General features: G+C 39.9%; 1 protein-coding gene across 2 annotated transcripts in view; it reads right to left on the bottom strand.

Moving 5' to 3' along the window:
* The window catches only part of LOC136435753 (ubiquitin-like modifier-activating enzyme 1), an 81,187-nt gene that overhangs the window by 15,391 nt on the left and 48,398 nt on the right, over positions 1-17,398 (bottom strand). For both annotated transcript variants that reach the window (XM_066429449.1, XM_066429450.1), the window contains exons 13-19: positions 15,931-16,041; positions 15,670-15,750; positions 9,044-9,199; positions 7,962-8,127; positions 5,404-5,600; positions 4,916-4,980; positions 3,669-3,717 (exon numbers count right to left, since the gene is read on the bottom strand). In XM_066429449.1, the coding sequence (XP_066285546.1) occupies positions 3,669-3,717; positions 4,916-4,980; positions 5,404-5,600; positions 7,962-8,127; positions 9,044-9,199; positions 15,670-15,750; positions 15,931-16,041 (825 nt within the window). The remainder of the gene's footprint in view (positions 1-3,668; positions 3,718-4,915; positions 4,981-5,403; positions 5,601-7,961; positions 8,128-9,043; positions 9,200-15,669; positions 15,751-15,930; positions 16,042-17,398) is intronic.

The following is a 17,398-nucleotide window of genomic DNA, read 5'->3' as shown; positions in this document are numbered from 1 at the left end:
CACCTAGGCGATGGTGTTGAACATGTTCAAAACAGTCGCCGTGAGAGCGCCGAGGATGGCGATCAAAGGGCCGCAGCGAGCGCTCTAAGGTTGTACGAGGATTGAATGGTCTCAGCTGTAGTTCAAGCAAATTTGATTTTTTGAACAGGTGTATCTTGAATTTCTGGGAATTTTGTTGTCAAATCATACTTTTGCTCATTTTCTTGAGGACTCAATAGAATTGGCACAGGACCTTCTTTGCAGGGTTGAAATAGCTTGTCAAACTATTGGACTGTATCTTAACGCATCAAAAACAAAATTCATACAGGTAAACCCTATATATGTCGATCAGTTATGTGCCTCAGATGGGTCTGTAATCGAGAGGGTCACTGACTTTAAATATTTGGGGGCTTACACGGACTCGAAGCACGATATGGATGTTAGAATTGGCCAAGCTTGGAGTGCTCCAAAGAATTTGGAAATTCCATGTACGAAAGGAAACGAAAACGAAAGAAATCCTAGCTTGTGTTGTTACAATTTTGCTGTACGGCTGTGAGTTGTGGGTTATATATGAACACTTCTCAAGCCAGGACATTGGACGACACCTTCACCGACATGTTGCATGTTATTCACAACAGTCCTTGGTGGAAACACACAACAAACAGCTCTATGGGTCGCTTCCTCCTATCTCTTTAGAAGTTAAGTGTCGCAGTCACGTAGTTCGCCACGACGAACCAGCTGGTAAACTACTCTTTTGGACCCCAGAAGCCAAAAGGAGAAGAGGCCATCCATACTCCACAGTTACAGAGTTTTGTTTAAACCGGGAAACAGGGGCGGCACGCCCTCTTGTTCCCGGCCTGCGTCCTCTTGTCAAAATGCGGATTGAACCCTAGTCTCACTTGGGCCATGTCTTACATTGTGCCGTACAACTTGCAATCTTCCCCGAAAACGATATTTTCTCTGTGAAAATATCCCAGCACCACCACAAGACAATGTATCAGATCATAAAACATGTTATAGTTAGTCCAAAATATTCCTAATACGGCAGATACACCGTTAAACGGTGCAAAATACGATCGAAATTGGCATTTGTTTAGACCGAGTCGCCATCTTGGACATGCTTGCTGCTCTCGCGACATTTGATATAGGTTACATACAAGGTCAGCTGACCTACACAGCAAGACTTCCTGAGACTTCCTGACCTTTCACCCACAGCCGCGGGAATTATAGGGCTGAAATTGAAGAAGAATTCATGAGCGCTGTTTTCTTGACGCTTTGGCATTGCAAGATGTCATCCCGCAGCCCAAAAGATGACTTCTTTTTTCTGCCACAAATTGGATAAAGATGGCTAGATCGTGGCAATCAATCGCTAGGGATCTGTGTTTCTGCCGAGGGCTTCAGGGCCTCCTTCGGGGCCTACTAGAAGGGCCCACCCAGCCGTTCTGATATTGCGATCAGCAGCGTCCTGGGACCTGCCGCTAATGAAGACCAGGTGCCGCAGATGAAGCAAGGTTACTAGTATATAAACCTCCTTGGATGAAAGGACTGACAGAATGTTCAACTTCAAGCCGAGTTCAGGGAGAAGTTCTAGTATTTTTTTTTTCTATTTTTTTTCTAACATTTTTTGCATGGTCTCAAACTTAATCAAGTAAAGTTAATGCAAGGAGGTCTATATAACCTTCTTGGTTAATGTGATTTGTGTTGGACTCCAACTTGACGAAGTCTAATTTTATTTATTGGTTTCCTTTCTAAAAAAAAAAGTGATTTAGCACCAGAAAAATATTTTTTCTTTCACAATTTTGATCTGCAATTATTATATTTTTCTTTAATTTTGAACAACTAACTCTACCTTATTCTGGTATAAGAAAACAACAGATTTAGTACAATAACATGATATCGGTCTTACTCCGTGACAAACAATGTTACACTGGTTAAAGTACATGTATGTGTATCACGATGTAATCTGACCACAATATTTGTCATGTTTGATTTATGGAGTACAATTGTATTACAATTCTAAGCAAACAACAATGGCTCAAAGGTTGATAATGTCTTGATTTCTGAAGTTTCGTGAGCTAAAATTTGTCTCAGATAGCCTCAGACTGTCCCATTTAAGGTCTCACTTCTGTATTACTCTGAGTGGGTACCCTAAAAGAATCCGTGCCCCAAAAAATGAACGGCTGCATGAACGTGTGTCTAAATCGGTGGGAAATTCCCTTTTAGCTAGCTCAGCTGATCTCAAGCGTCAAACCGATGAAAGCTTGTTTGTAACTGAAGAAATTAGCAGGCAAAGTTCGGCAGCCGCGCGCGAGGTCGGAGGTACACAGCCCGGGCATCGTGTGTAATGCGGTCATGCGCTTGCAGCTGGAAAGTGGCTTTTTGGGTGTGTAGCCAAGTGCAGTTTGTAATTGCTATAAAAAGAGATTGTATGTAGTGAAAATGTTGTCAATTTTTTAACATTATCCAGAGTAAATGTTCTCAACATGGAATGAAAAACATTGGCACATTTTCTATATCTTCATTACGAACGCGCCTATGTAAAACACGTATTATAACATGTAATCCTATGGGGCGAAAAAACTCATGAATGAGACCTTAAGCTGCAATTTTTCAAAGGCTTCACACCGTATGATTATGTATGTGTATGTATGTATTGCAAACAGGTTACTTGACAGTCAAGTGAGTCAACACAGAAAAAACAAGTTGAACATATATATAACTTAAGACACACGCTGAGCGACTGTGCAACGACCAACATTAAATAAAATTGAATTTGTTTCCTCCTTGATTTCATAAACTAAATATGATGCAAGAGGTAAAGGTATGACTTAAAAGACAACAAAGACACAGAATGTTAAAGAATTCGTTATCTACCTCGGGAATTCGTTGAGTGATATGTGAAATCTTTGGTCGCTCATAAAAGTTGCTGACATTTGAGATTTTGGTTGGGCAGAGAGCGTGCAAGGGTCGCCGGAGAGATTCCACTTGAGCATGTTTTTCGGGGATTCGGCGCTCTCATGGCGCTCTGGACAATTTTAGGTCGCAGCGAGAGCGTGCAGGAGCGCCGTCCAAGTGGAATGGGGGTATTACATGTAGCACTAAGGTATTACAGCTGCAGTTTCCTTCCATTTTAGACATTAAGGAAGTGATGAAATACTCTCATTATTACTATATTAGCATGATCAGTATATGAAGGCTTTTGGCATATTTCTTCTGCAAGTTTTCCTCCTTCATAAGCTATCTACATAATTATCAAAATTCCTTTGATTTAGCCAGACAATTAACATATTTGAAGCAGAGTGGAAGTACACGTAGCAATAAAGAATAGGACGGGTGGACATGATGTGATGATGGCGATGCCTGTGGGCAAATTACAAAACCAATATCATACAGGCTGGACAAACAAGTAATGAGGCAATTTGCATAAATAATCAGGAAATGTCCCATTTTCTTCATGATCCTTGTAATGAAATTTCGGATGTGAAAGGAAAACTCCCTCGTAGACTTACTATTTACTACACACCATATAGTGAGTAAGTGAACATCCACATAGAAATGCATCCTGATTTTTACTTAGTTGTAATTAGCTTTAAGCAATCATAACATTAACTGGAAGGACAGGTGATTCTTGTCAGAATGAACACACAATTGCTCCTTTTTGACACCACTAGAAAGATGAAAGTACTTACAGGCTGCACTCCTGGCAATTTGATAGTCCTTTCCATGAACTTGGGATCTCTGCAAATCAGAATATTAAATTTAGTCGCTTCATAAAGTCAGGAATTTTCCTGAAACTGAGGAGTAACATATCTAGACATGTCTTGTGTTTTTTCACCATTCACAACCTGCCAGTAATGCACAGGTACTTTTCTCCAGACTTGAAATGAACAAACATTGGAGTAAAACAAAGGAAAAATGCTACAGTAAGTTGTACATATAGTCAAACTTGTATTGGCGGTGACCTTTGCATAGCGGCCACCTGCCCATAGTGGTCACTTTTTGTTGGTCCCTTGGATTTTTCCCATTGACATAAGCATTAAGAATTAGTCTATTGCGGCCACCTGTCCAATTCAGTCGCGGCCACACGATTTTTGGTCCCGCGAGTACAGCAACACTGTCGTTAACGGTAACGGCGCGCCGGTACAGGCCGTATCTCCACCGCACGCCGGGTCAAAATCTTTTCTTTTTTTCACGCAGTTATCAAATTCATGAAGACTAAACTTGATAAAATTATAAGAAAGAAAACCAGAAGGTTTTATCATTGTTAGAACATCCATGGTTTGATATTTTTCACATGGCTTGTAGCAAAATAGATGAATTCTGTGTATTTCGACTGGACAAAGATCACGGAAGCTGCTTAGAAAATACAACCCGCACTTGTATCTGTTTTGCTAAGTTTGCGAAATGTTTGTATGCTGGCCCAATTTCCGTTTTCCCCGGGAATTCATCCAAGAATTTTGTTCGAAAATGAACAGTAAGTGGCAACTGAGCAACAAGTATTTTGTTCATAACTAACTAGGTGGCATTTTGCTGCGAAAGACTTTGTGTTTCATAGTCGTTGGTTACGCGTGTGCCTGCAGCGAAGCAGTCGCGATCAAGAGTAGAGTATGGCGATTCCGGTCTGTTCAGACATGAAGCTCGAGCAATGCCAAGGATTTTGGAGTTGGCAGATACAATAATTTTTTTCAGGCCCATTACAGAAGTAAAAAAACAACAATTTAACTGTAAATCTAAAATGTGACTTACACTGTACCTGTGCAATGTTTACATGTGTACTGAATGTGAATAAATGTATCTCAGTGGGTACTAAAAACATGTGTAACTCGTGGTCAATTAATCAACCTTTTCTCCATAGCAGTCACCTGTCCATAGCGGCCAGTTTTCGCCAGTCCCTTGAGTGACCGCTATAGACAGGTTTGACTGTATTTCTACTCACGTGATATACAGGTTAGCATTTTCTGCAGGTTGCTTGAACAGACCTTCAAACTCATCCCTGGCCCACTTTTAACAGGAAAAAAAAAGGCAAAACATCAGTGGTCATAATGGGCAATGTGATTTGTGAGACACATTACAGTTACCGGATTGTTACTTACAGTAACCCAGAGAAGGCCAACAAGGTTCAGATGTAACTGATAATAGTAATTCAAGCTCATGATTCATTGGGTACCTGGTTGAAAGTCTGATCTAAGCTATTCATCAAAAGCACAGAATACTGCTTCTAGCTATAGTATAGGGGTTCATTTGTACATGCCAATTTGTCAGTGGAAAATGACTTGAAATTTTTCATTTCTTGAGACCAATGTTGAAGTGCTGGGTGAGGCTCCAGCTTGTACAAGCAAGCAACACATGGTACTTCGATGGTTATACTACTTAGTTTATGAATACAGAGCCAGATGTGACACAGGACAAGACAGCTCTTCCCACCTGTAATGTGTGCTCAATGGCATTGGGGAAGTTCTTCAGTGTGCAGATAGGGATGGACTTCTCCGGCGGGTCCTGAGAAGAACTGTAGGACTCTGTCAGGTATGGCAGGACCACCTGTACGTTCCCCTTGGTACCTAGGGTACCTGACTCCAGAAGGGGCTTCCTGTAGTACACACACCTGCGGTCTTGGTACATTCCTGTGGGAACCAGATGGACAGAGGGTGGCTACATTTCAGCAGTTCATATATGTGCAATAATTTGGGACAAAACATGCAAGCGATGACATCTGCTTTCTGCTCTTATACATGTACATGAACCTCTAATGTTCCCTAGGGATGTTCAGGGGTCCATAAACCAAATAATCAAATGTCAAAATCAGTTATTAACTCCATCAAAAATGGAGGTATTGTTTTGTGCATCCGTGTCTGTCCATTTGTGTTTCCACATATTCGTGTTCAGCATAACTTAACCCTTGTCCTGCTGGACTTTTTTTACCCTATAGTAGTCCCTGTGCTGGGCTTTTTTGACCCTATTTAAAGGAGGGGTACTGCTTTAACTTTGCTATTTTTTTGATACTTTGCCCACAAATAACTCTATAAAGTTATATATCAATACAAAGCTAAGAGTCCCTACTTTTCAGAAATATACTGCAAATTTTGCCTGCACCTACCTGTATTGATTGATAATGGCAATAAATCAATAAAAAACCCTTTTTTCAAAAACCATTTGTATTGAAGTATCTGAACCATATAAAAAGTACCAATATCAAAGCTGCAGCATTCCTGACACATCCTGACAACATCAGAGCTATATCTATGATGAAGAAGTTCAACCAGGTATCTCATCAGGTAGGTTTATGACCATACAATGTCCACGGTGCTGAACTGGCTTTTCTGTAGAAAAGCTGAGCCATTTAGAATTAGTATACTTCTTTCTTTACCTCTATTACAATCACTTTCCTACACATCAGCTGAAAGCTTACAACAGGTATTATCTTTGGAATTCCAAACAAAGTAATATCATTGAATACAAAGGTAATAAAGATACAAAAGGCAATAAAAAGTACATTATTCCACAAAATTTCCATATACTGCTGCATAGCACCAACACAGAGGTCTCTACCAAGACTACAATGTTGCTGACCAGTCTTGGCAACATCAGAATGATACATGTGAAGAAGTAAAATACACAGGTATTGTAACAGGTGAGTACATGTATATGGTTATAGACTGCCCTTGGTGCTGAACTCACTTTTGAGCAAAATCTACACTCTCATACAGAACAGTACACTTCATGCTGTAGCCATAGAACAATTCACATTCTAGCTTTCTATACATGAGTGGAAAGCTTATAGTCTAAACTTTCTTGTCATATCAACATACAGTTGTTACAATCTATACTAAAGGCTATATCATAATAAAGACATAAAAAGCAATAAAAAGTACATTTATTCCACTATGCTTTCATATGCCTTTGTATAGCATCAAAACACAGGTTTCTACGAAGACTACAAAGTTTCTGACCATTTTTGACAACATCAAAATAATATATCGTATTATATGTAAAGAAATACGAATTGCAGATATTATAACAGGTAAGTATATGGCTATCAAAGTCTGAGACTGGTCAGCCCCACAATAGAAATCATGCACCACTTCCCCGCCAGCGACCACGTCCACTACCTCCTCGGGCACGTCCACGCCGTCCTCGGTAAGTGCCCCGAGCTTTTCCACGGCTAAAAGTAGCGTCAGCGCCGCTGTCAAGTTCATCAGCAACATGTAAAGGTCCCTCTCCGCTTGCCCCGACATGTCTTCGAGGCCGATGTTGTGACTCCCCGTCTTCGCCAGAACTGTCACTGATTTCAGCGGAATTTTCGCTTGATAAAGGATATTCCACCACTGAAACGTTCGTGAAAATGTCCTCTAGAACGTCTTCGACCGTGTACCGATCCATTTTGGCGTTTAAATACCGAAATTGCCGCCAGAAATACGGAAAATATCGCCCCGAAAACATTCCAGCAGACGACACGGCATCATGGCGGCCTCATTAACATAATGACCTCATTATCATATCTCGCAATGCATCTTGGGCCGATAGCGTAAGAAAAATCTTGACCCTTGACCCCGTCCATGCTACAAGACTATGTTACTTCCGGGTTCTTTGCGTTACTCGCCTGTGCGACGCTTCCATGTCGGAAATACCCCAAGCGCCTATAAATAGGCGGTCCGCAGGACCCGCACATTATGTCTAGCGCCTATATATAGGCGGTCCGCAGGACAAGGGTTAAGAACCCCTGGATGAATTGTGATGATATTTGGTATGTGGGTAGATGTTGGGAAGACGATGTCAAGATCGCTTACATAATTGATATGTATCGATATGCTAAACGAGACCTACCCACATACCAAATATCATGACAATCAATCAAGTCATTCTCGAGTTAACTTCTGAGAGACACACACACATTAAAACATACATGTAACCTTCTCTGTGAAGGTAATAAAACTAGAAATTTACAAAAACTTGCAGAGGTATGAGGTTTCTGAATTTGTACTCACTGGCATCTACGTTATCCAGGGCGTTAGCAACTCCATCCAAGGCCTCGAAGAACTCATCGTGGTAGATGTTTTCTGTTTCCGGCCCGACCCTATTCTGGTGAGCCGTGATGTTCATGTCTGGGTTCATCTTCTTCACAGCTGCGGCAGCTGTGTCTGACTTAAATTTCTGTGTAGTGAATTAACACATTAGATGCTGTACTCAAGAAAAACTAAACAGTTCATACAACCAAATTTTCCAGATTCCAGTTCGAAGACATCAGTACTAGATGTAATCACCAAAGACATTAGAACTAACTACCCTTCTGCCTAATATCTAAATTCTTTCATTTTTTCTATAAACAAAAGCCTGGTACCTAAATAATAACTAACTACAATATAGTTAACAGAATATGATTGGCAAGTAGAGCTGTGTACCTAAACAAATTTTAGGTACAGGCATACAGGTTAAGGTACAGGTCCAGACCTGAACGTGTACCTAAACTACTGGTTCAGAAAATGGTAGATTTTCAATAAGGACAAAAGCATGTTTGAACTGGTAACAGCATAATATTTGATTGTGCTAGGTATCATTTCTATGAAAACACAGATGAGAATTTGACTCCAGCCTTGCAAATGTGCTTAATGTGCTGGAGTATACATGTAGTATAGATGTGGCTTTAGTGCACTGTCACTGTAATTTCATAGTAATCTTATCTGTCAAAGTGGCCATCCTCTGAGTCAGGCTTGACCTGATTAGTGCCGGTTCAATAGGTACACCTGTCCAGAGTTCAGGTATTTTGGACCTGTACCTAATTGATTGTACCCAGTACTGTATCCGGTACACAGCTCTATTGGCAAGTACAAAAATGTCACCTCATCAGCTACATTTAACAATTTTTATTCCTGATCTGACTTTTCCTCCTTTTAGAATCGAACACATAAAATAAAATAAACCACAAAATATAACCAATGTATGTTACATACTTACATACATTAGCAACAGTAAACTAATAATACGCCGATCAACAAGACGAAATACCTACAGTAATTTTCTTAAAAGTATAACAAGCAGAATACAAGAATGCATTATTGCTCCCACTTACCCCAACATCCCAAGATCTGAAGAGGAACTGTCTATTGAGGTTGGACTTCTCAATGATATCCATATCTGTCACAGTCACCATGCCCCCCTCCCCACATGACAGCCCCATCATGGCAAAGTTCTTCAACAATTCACAACCGATAGCTCCAGCTCCAACCTGCAATCAAAATATTCTTTAAATATAGTATTCTTTAAATTCTACATTATTCATTTACAATGTATACCTTAAGGTCTCGGTTCGGAGTTTTTGTTACTATTCAGGGCCGACCTGACTTGTTCCCAGAAAGGCAAAAGCGCTTCTCCAAACATCATTTTCCGGGCAATTTAATGGGGGTGCCTTGCCATTGAACGACAGACACATTTGACATTTTCTGTGGAAATGTCATTTTTGGTGAAAACCGTCAGTTAAAGCAATTTTCACCCCTCAAAACTGCTATTTTTGGGGAATTCTTCTAACGCCACTGGAAGGAAAATAAGTTTTCCTAGGATAAAGACTGATATGGCAATAATGGTCATCATTCTGTCTGTGCAATTAAGAACATTGGGCCTTTCAGGAAATATAAAAGATTTCACACTGCTATAGCGATAGCCGAAACATCTGGAGCCAAAAATATCGAGAAAACCTAGGATTTGCATCTTATTTTAGGGACTCTTTGGGAGGGCGGTCACTGGGAATTCCAAACCGGAACCTTACAACAACAGTGGTAGAAATACTTTTTTTCAGTGTTCTGCAATATTGCAGAATGTCAAAAAATTTTTCTGCAATTTGAAAATATTTTCTGCAAATACACATGCCTCCATACTACAACCATCTCAACTTAATAATGCCTACTTACTTACATTATATCTAGAGCTTTGCAACATTGCTATAATTCTTTATTCTCTCACTCCATCTTTGATTATCACTAGCAAAGTTTTTATGAGGAATAACATGCATGTGTGTGAAAAATATTCAAATTAATAGCAAAAATTGCAACAGCAAAGGTATATTTATTCAATATCAATCAAATCAAATATTCCTTTGATCATTTCAGTATGTGTATCAAAATTAAAAACAAATTCAACAGCCTGCCTGATAAGGAGGACAAGGGAATTATATCCTTGCGAGAAATACGTGTTGTGATGCGTATCATGATTAATGAATAAGATCGCACGACCTGTGACACAGCCACGGCCCACAGAAAACATGACAAAAACCGAGAAAAAAATGTAAAATTCAAAATAAAACGCCTTTACCTTGGCCTCTGTGTAGTTTTGTGTATAAATCTGAAACATTGCTATTGGTTTCAAACATCGGACTCCGACTTCGGACATTCGGGGAGACTCCAGAGACGGCCCGATGATGTTAGTTTTACACGTGGGTGCCCCCCTCCCCACTGTGTCGGCACAGGAGAAAATGTTCCGCCTTTTCCACACAAGGCGGTGCTCAATATCTATCCAAGTAGTTCTCAACTTCATCGCTGCCGTCTGGGCTTCAAGGACCACGGGCTAATGTAGTGGCCACTGTTTCGTTCCTTCTGTCATCGCGCCCATGCCCCGAGTTCGGGCTCTGAAGAAATCGCAGCTTGCGACTTGGACATACTTGTTCACGCTAGAAACATCCGGGAATTGTTTTCCCGACTTTTGCCGACCCCGAGATTGTGACCGCGGAGATTAGCGAGGGTTGACGGAAATGCACGAATTTGACATTTTCTCACATGATTCGTCCCCGAAGTTATCACGGAAAGTGTCGAAAGTCCCCGAAAAAAACTGACCTCAAGTAGCACCAGGCAGTTGGAACGCACCTAAACGCCGCCATCTCGCGCGGCGCTGTGGATTTCAGTTTATTTACAGCGCCGCTAGTTTGCTTAGTACTAGTAAGTCTATGTAATCTCCTGAATTGAGAGCCATTGAATCCGGAGTCTGATTTTTTTCTTCTGCAAAATTGCAGATTGTTTAATTTTTCTTCTGCAATCTTGAAAATCTGTATGCAATTTGCAGATTGCAGACGGGTATTTCGAACGCTGCAACAACATAACAAAAAAAAACACCCACCAAATGAAGAATCAGTGCTCTAACAAATTCTACATTGAGCAAGCGACATTTTGTTAATCTTGTGCACTTGTATTAAATCCATTTTTATTGGTTTGGGACACATTATTGTCAGTCAAGAGCTCGATCGGCTCATGAAAACAAAGCCGCCATTTTGATTTCCAACAAAAGAAATAATAACTCTCCCTAGCCACTTTTGCCCAAACTGCAGTTTATCTCTACCTTTATTTTAGTTTCACACTGCAGTTTGAACAAAAGTGGCTAGGAGGCATTATTAGTTTTTTTGTGCTAGATTATGAAGCACCCTCACTACTAGTAAGCTAAATTACTGTTTTAAAAAAAAAAAATCAAAATTTCCAATAGATGTTAGATTTCCTTTTTCCTGTTTTTTTGTATGTAGTTTTTGTTTGACTTGATATTGCAAAAAGGTAACAGTAAGGTGCTCCAGTAACTTAAGTATTTGGTAATTATTTCATACATTTTAAATATGTACTAGGTACTTATTGAGACCTGCACTGGTGCACCAGCCACAAACATATTATATTGTTACCACTATTGACAGGATCAGGTCCATGTTCAGGTCCTGAACCTGAACCTCTGGACTTGGAACCTGATAAAGCCGAAATGGCACACACCCCTAGTTGTACTGTTTGGGAGCCTTTGTGTTTATTACTGACTACTTGTATATATAGTTTAGAGCATGACAACATCAGAAGAGAAGATATAAGGTTAATAGTTCACAACTTTTATGCAAGTAATTTCTTTTTGGTGCAAGTAATTTTTTCTCAATCTGCACCAGTGCAAGTTGACCCCAAATGTATTTCGAGCCCTGTAAACAGAAATTTTCTTAAAGGAAAATATCCCTGTAATTCTGTTTGCAATTGTTATATTCCCCTTCCAGTGTTTTTGCTTGACTGTTCTTCTTCTTCTGCCAAAAACCAAGTAGATGTGAGGTGGTAGCTCTACTAATGGTATTACAGAAAGTTATTACAGTAGAAACCGCTTATCTGCAATGCCTATTTGTCAGCGCAATTTTCCCGATTACCCGGCTTTGCCGATTATGAGGTGTTAGCTCAAACTGACCCGATTGAATCTACGGGCCATCAAATCGAACGCAATGACACAAAAAATACAAACACGGCCATATTTAACCATTAATAACAGTGAACTTTATTTACATCAGTACATTTACTTGTAAAATTTATGATTTGTAACAATAGCGTTGTTGTGGGTACGATTTCCCAAGGTATAATGTCCTTGGATTTCCCAACATAGATCGTTGTTTTCTACCGACTCGATGCACTAGATATTTGAGCTATCGACTCTAACTCTACTCGGACAAAACAAAGAAATAAACACTGCTATCTGCGCACAACACAAACTACAGATAAATGTACGATTGTCAACCTATAGATATTCTTACACTACAAAAGTAAAACAAAAATAAAGTTGGGTACAATACACGCTTGTAGACATGAAAATCGTCGACAACACATAGACAAAGGATCACCTTGTTGCTGTCTTCATTTTCAAAAAAAAATTAGCTACCACATGGAAATAATCGTAACTCATGCAACAATAAACTGTTGACTGCCATATCTACGAAATTTTAGCTTACGATGTCCATAGATAACATGGAAATTTTGCAACATTCGACGGGCATATTTCACAAATTGTTCTCGGTAAAAAAAAGATGGCGGACGGCGTGGGTAAGCGGTATCCCATCATTCGATGCGGTAGGTCAGTAGCGGCACATTCACTTCCGGGTTTAGACGCATGGCGATAACAAACGTGTCGCACGGTCGAAACGAACGCAAGAATAATGAGCGAGAACACAAGCAGAGACATGTTTTATTGAGTAAAATTTGTTGTCTGAGAACTTAAACGTTCTTTGAAGAAACATGACAAAAAAACACGAAGGCATAAGCTGCCGCCTTTGACGGCTGTGAACCTACACGCGCCTCTCTGTATGCAGTGCCGACGTGCGATCTGCCGGGCCGCTCTATCAACGTAAACTTCACAAGAAACCGCCGTCCTTCGCGACTCAAAACAGACAAGTTCATTCCTTTTAGCGATCTGATATCTTTTTTGGTGATTTGTTTGGCATATTTTCGGTTCAACTTGACAATTTTTTTGCCGATTAGCCGATTTTTTCGATCTTAGGCTTTGCGTATATGGGGTTCGATAAACAATAGCGTCAATGGGAAACGGTTTGGGATTTCACAATCCTTTGCAGTTGGCCGGTTTTTGCTAAAAAGCGTATTGCAATTAACTGGTTTCTACTGTATATGTACCTTATGGTCTCGGACCGGAGTTTTTTTGCGATTTCGTATGTAGGCCGACACCCTCAGGTCGACGGGCTACAATTCCGACGAGAAAAGTAGGACGGAAAATGTAATCACATGGTCGAAAAGCGGTTTTCTGCTGTTTTCCGATGTATTTATCGGTATTGTCCGTTGTCCCTTTATTTTGGGTAGACACCATAGTAAAATGTAAATTTGGCACCCGAAAATTATCATTTTTTTTACACTTTCTTGATCAAACCTGCTCGGAAAAAAACCAGTTTTCCTGGGGTCACGGCATATATGCTGAGAAAGCTTAGTAAATGGTGTCTCTGAAAAATGAAAAAAACAAAAAAGTCATGTGATAACTTTTTCGCAATCTCCGATGACGCAAATTCGGTGAAAATGCATTAAAAACGATGCTATTTGGGTCATCAGGCGAGAAAACCGCATCACCGTTGCCGCGGACTAATACAAAAAAGGCTTTGATAGCGAACCAACTGCACCGCGCCCAAAAATACTACAACTCACGGGCTTTTCAGAAGATTCAAAGTATTCATGCACAGCTTAAACCATCACCAAGCAAGCTCGGGCAGAAATCAGGGTGACGACCACGCACTTCGGGCAGATTACCGGGTCATGACCCAACCCCCGGTCACAATTGAACTCCGACCCGGAACCTTATGTTACATGGTACGGATGTTATATTTGAGATTTAGGTACCTATATAAAGGGAATACACCTGACAATAAATTATGCTTATGAGGACCTAATTTGCATAATCTATGCATAAACTTGTATTTCCCTTACCGTAAAAGCTGCGGACGTCATCTTTAAGATGTAGGTACCATTAGCGAAGGTGAACACACCTGTCTGTGAATGATGCTAATGAGGACCTCATTTGCATATTTTATGCAGAATTTTTTTTTTCCTTCACCGTAAAAGCTGATGTCATATTTGAGATGTAGGTACCTTTAGGAAAGGTGATCACACCTGGCCATGAATCATGGTAATGAGGACCTAATTTGCATAATTTATGCAGAAACTTGTATTTCCCTTACCGTAAAAGCTGCAGATATCATATTTGAGATGTAGGTACCTTTAGGAAAGGTGAACACACCTGGCCATGAAATATGCTAATGAGGACCTCATTTCCATAATTTGTGCATAAACTTGTATTTCCCTTACCGTAAAAGCTGCGAATGTCATCTTGAAGATGTAGGTACATATAGGAAAGGTTTGAGCACCTGGCCATAGATTATGCTAATGATGACCTAATTTGCATAAATTATGCAGAAACTTGTATTTCCCTTACCGTAAAAGCTGCAGATGTCATATTTGAGATGTAGGTACCATTAGGAAAGGTCAGAAAACCTGGCCATAAATTATGCTTATAAGGGCCTCGTTTGCATAATTTATGCAGAAACTTCATAATACCCTTACAGTGAATGCTAAGGATGTCATATCTGAGGTGTAGGTAATGGGAGGGGAATATCCTGCATTTTCCCGAAAATGTTGCCATTCTAGTTCAATCTGTAATTGTTTCAGTAAAGAGATATATTAAGTGTACTTGTTGGACCACTTTGACTGAAATCTAAAAAAAAATTTTTTAAAAAGGGAATCCCTACCTACCGACCCTATCTTAGTCAAGACCGTAATAGGAAACAGAACATTTGTTTTCCTAGGCCTTATATGGGTGAAGACGATCAACCGGTATGATTTATAATTGATAGGAAACACTCCTAATACGTCAGTCAAAAAGGTTAAAATTATTTGGCGAAGGTGTGAGGTCGTGGAACTCTAGTTTACAATCTGTGAAGTGAGGAAAGGGCACAACGTCGGGGCGCATGTCTGGGGGCAACCCGGGATCGAACACGGGTCCCCTTGTTTAACAGCCAAAGGTTCTAACCATTAAGCCACATGACGCCATCTAAATATCAGTTAATATCGCTATCGCCTAAATATCGCTATAAAATGAGCACGATGACATAGTTTGTGAGCAACATCCCCCCTATGACGAAACCGGTTTGTGTTGTTCAAATTCGTCTATTACAAGTTACTACATTGTATAAGACAGTATAATGTCTGCTTTGTTTGCTTCTCAAAACCATTGTTTACACCACTGATAAATGACTGGCACTGAAGGAATGAAACTTGGGTATCAATGGAAAGCTAATGGAAAACTTACTACTAATAGTACTAGTGACAAATTGCTTGAGTTGATAAACTTTTTTTCACTCTGTCTTTCATTCACAGTATTTCTGTACAACATTGAATATATATATATATATATATCATGACCAAGCAAACTTACAAGAAAGTAGTTCTGAGCTTCTAGTTTCTTCTGGAAGTCCGCACCAAACACAGCAATCTGGGAATCATATCTGGAGTTTTGCTGCACAATACAAGGGAACATTGAAAGGTCACATGTGATCATTCTACTTTTGTTCAATAGCATTCAATATCTACTAACACCAGCACACCAACAGAATACACTTCAATGTAGAATACCTGAAAGATGAGAATAAAGCTACTTAAGTTTTTAATCTTCGTAACAAAGTACTTTGCTACTCACAGGCTTGCAAGACTCTTCTGTCAAGTCAGAGTCAGCATTTTCTTCTGGGAGACACTCTAGGGCATCGAAGTACAGCCACTGGACAATGGGATGGAATTTACCACTGCAGGCCTGAAATAAACATGTAGGGAGAAAGACTGTAGGGTGCGTAATACAATTCAGAAACTTACAATTTGCAAGTGATTTTGAAGATTTGGAAGTGAAAATGATATTAATTTGCAATCTGAAAATACTGGTGGATCGTATTCTAAGTGTATATCAATGTTGCAAGTTGATTTTTCAAATTGCAAGTAAAACTTTTGCCAACTTTGCAAGTAACCCAAAAAAAGTATTTTGTACCCCGAGACTGTCACAACTTAAAGTAGGCATAGCGAACCGCCCGCGTTTATATTATAATGGTTGAATGCTGTTATTACATTTGAATTATTAAAAAAACTATTGTAAATATCATATTCTACATCATGAATATTTCTAAAGTTAAAATTACATTCAAAATATTTCATAAGTATCAAATCTCTTACACAAATAAATAACAATAAATAATTGAAAATATTTTTAAATAATGAAAATAACAACGCTTGCAGTGACTTGGAATGTTATATGGCCGGCAGTGAAATGTGGGACAAGGACTATTTGAAGGACAGGTGTCCGATTGAAATTATACAGAACCGATTCTGCAAAATATGCTTGGGGTGCACAGAAGATCAAGTAACATAGCAAGTTAAGCAGAGCTTGGCGTGTTCCCAGTAGATTTGGATGTGTCAGTCCGCATAGTTAAGTACTGGTTCTAAGCCTCAGACAACTTTATCCTTTGAGTCTGACACATCCTTTACATGTAGATGCTCTATTGTATCAACACGGCGCATTGTCACCAATCCCGGATAACTTCACCAAATTTATTCAAACATTGTCGACAAGTTAACTAAATAGGTGCACTCAAAATCGGGAAACCCGGTACGAATGGGCCAATAACTGCCTGTGTAGAGGCACAATACAGCCAATATGTTTAAAACTGTTTTGACAAAAGAAAGTGGTCCCCATTGACAATCAAATTGATAGCGATTGTAAGGGAGGCAGGGGTTTTTCTAGAAATATAGGGAGAACACACAGGCAAGGGAGTGAATTCTATGTATTTATGGAAGAATCCATTGCTGAGTGAAGGCTGTATGCTGGATATTAAGCTAAAATCTGAATTCCACAAGGGGGTGCTGGGCTGAAACAAGAGGGCACAGCGCCCCTCTTTCCTGATTAAGATGAACCCCTGGGAGGTCCTGGGCGGGTCATGAGGCGTGTAGGCACCATAAAGAGATGCACGTTTGCCAAACGCTTACGCTTTGGCAGACAGCATGCTGTACTCAATAAAGATTGGTCTCTACCTGTACACTGTCTTATTACTGTGAGTGCATTTAAGTTCACGGGGATTTGATTTCGCATCAAGGATGACATGGGGTGTTGTTGGTGGCTATAG

The sequence above is a fragment of the Branchiostoma lanceolatum genome, chromosome 5, assembly GCF_035083965.1.
Source record: "Branchiostoma lanceolatum isolate klBraLanc5 chromosome 5, klBraLanc5.hap2, whole genome shotgun sequence".
NCBI lineage: Eukaryota > Metazoa > Chordata > Leptocardii > Amphioxiformes > Branchiostomatidae > Branchiostoma > Branchiostoma lanceolatum.
Note: the sequence above shows the minus strand (reverse complement) of the source record. Positions and strands in the feature narration are given on the sequence as shown.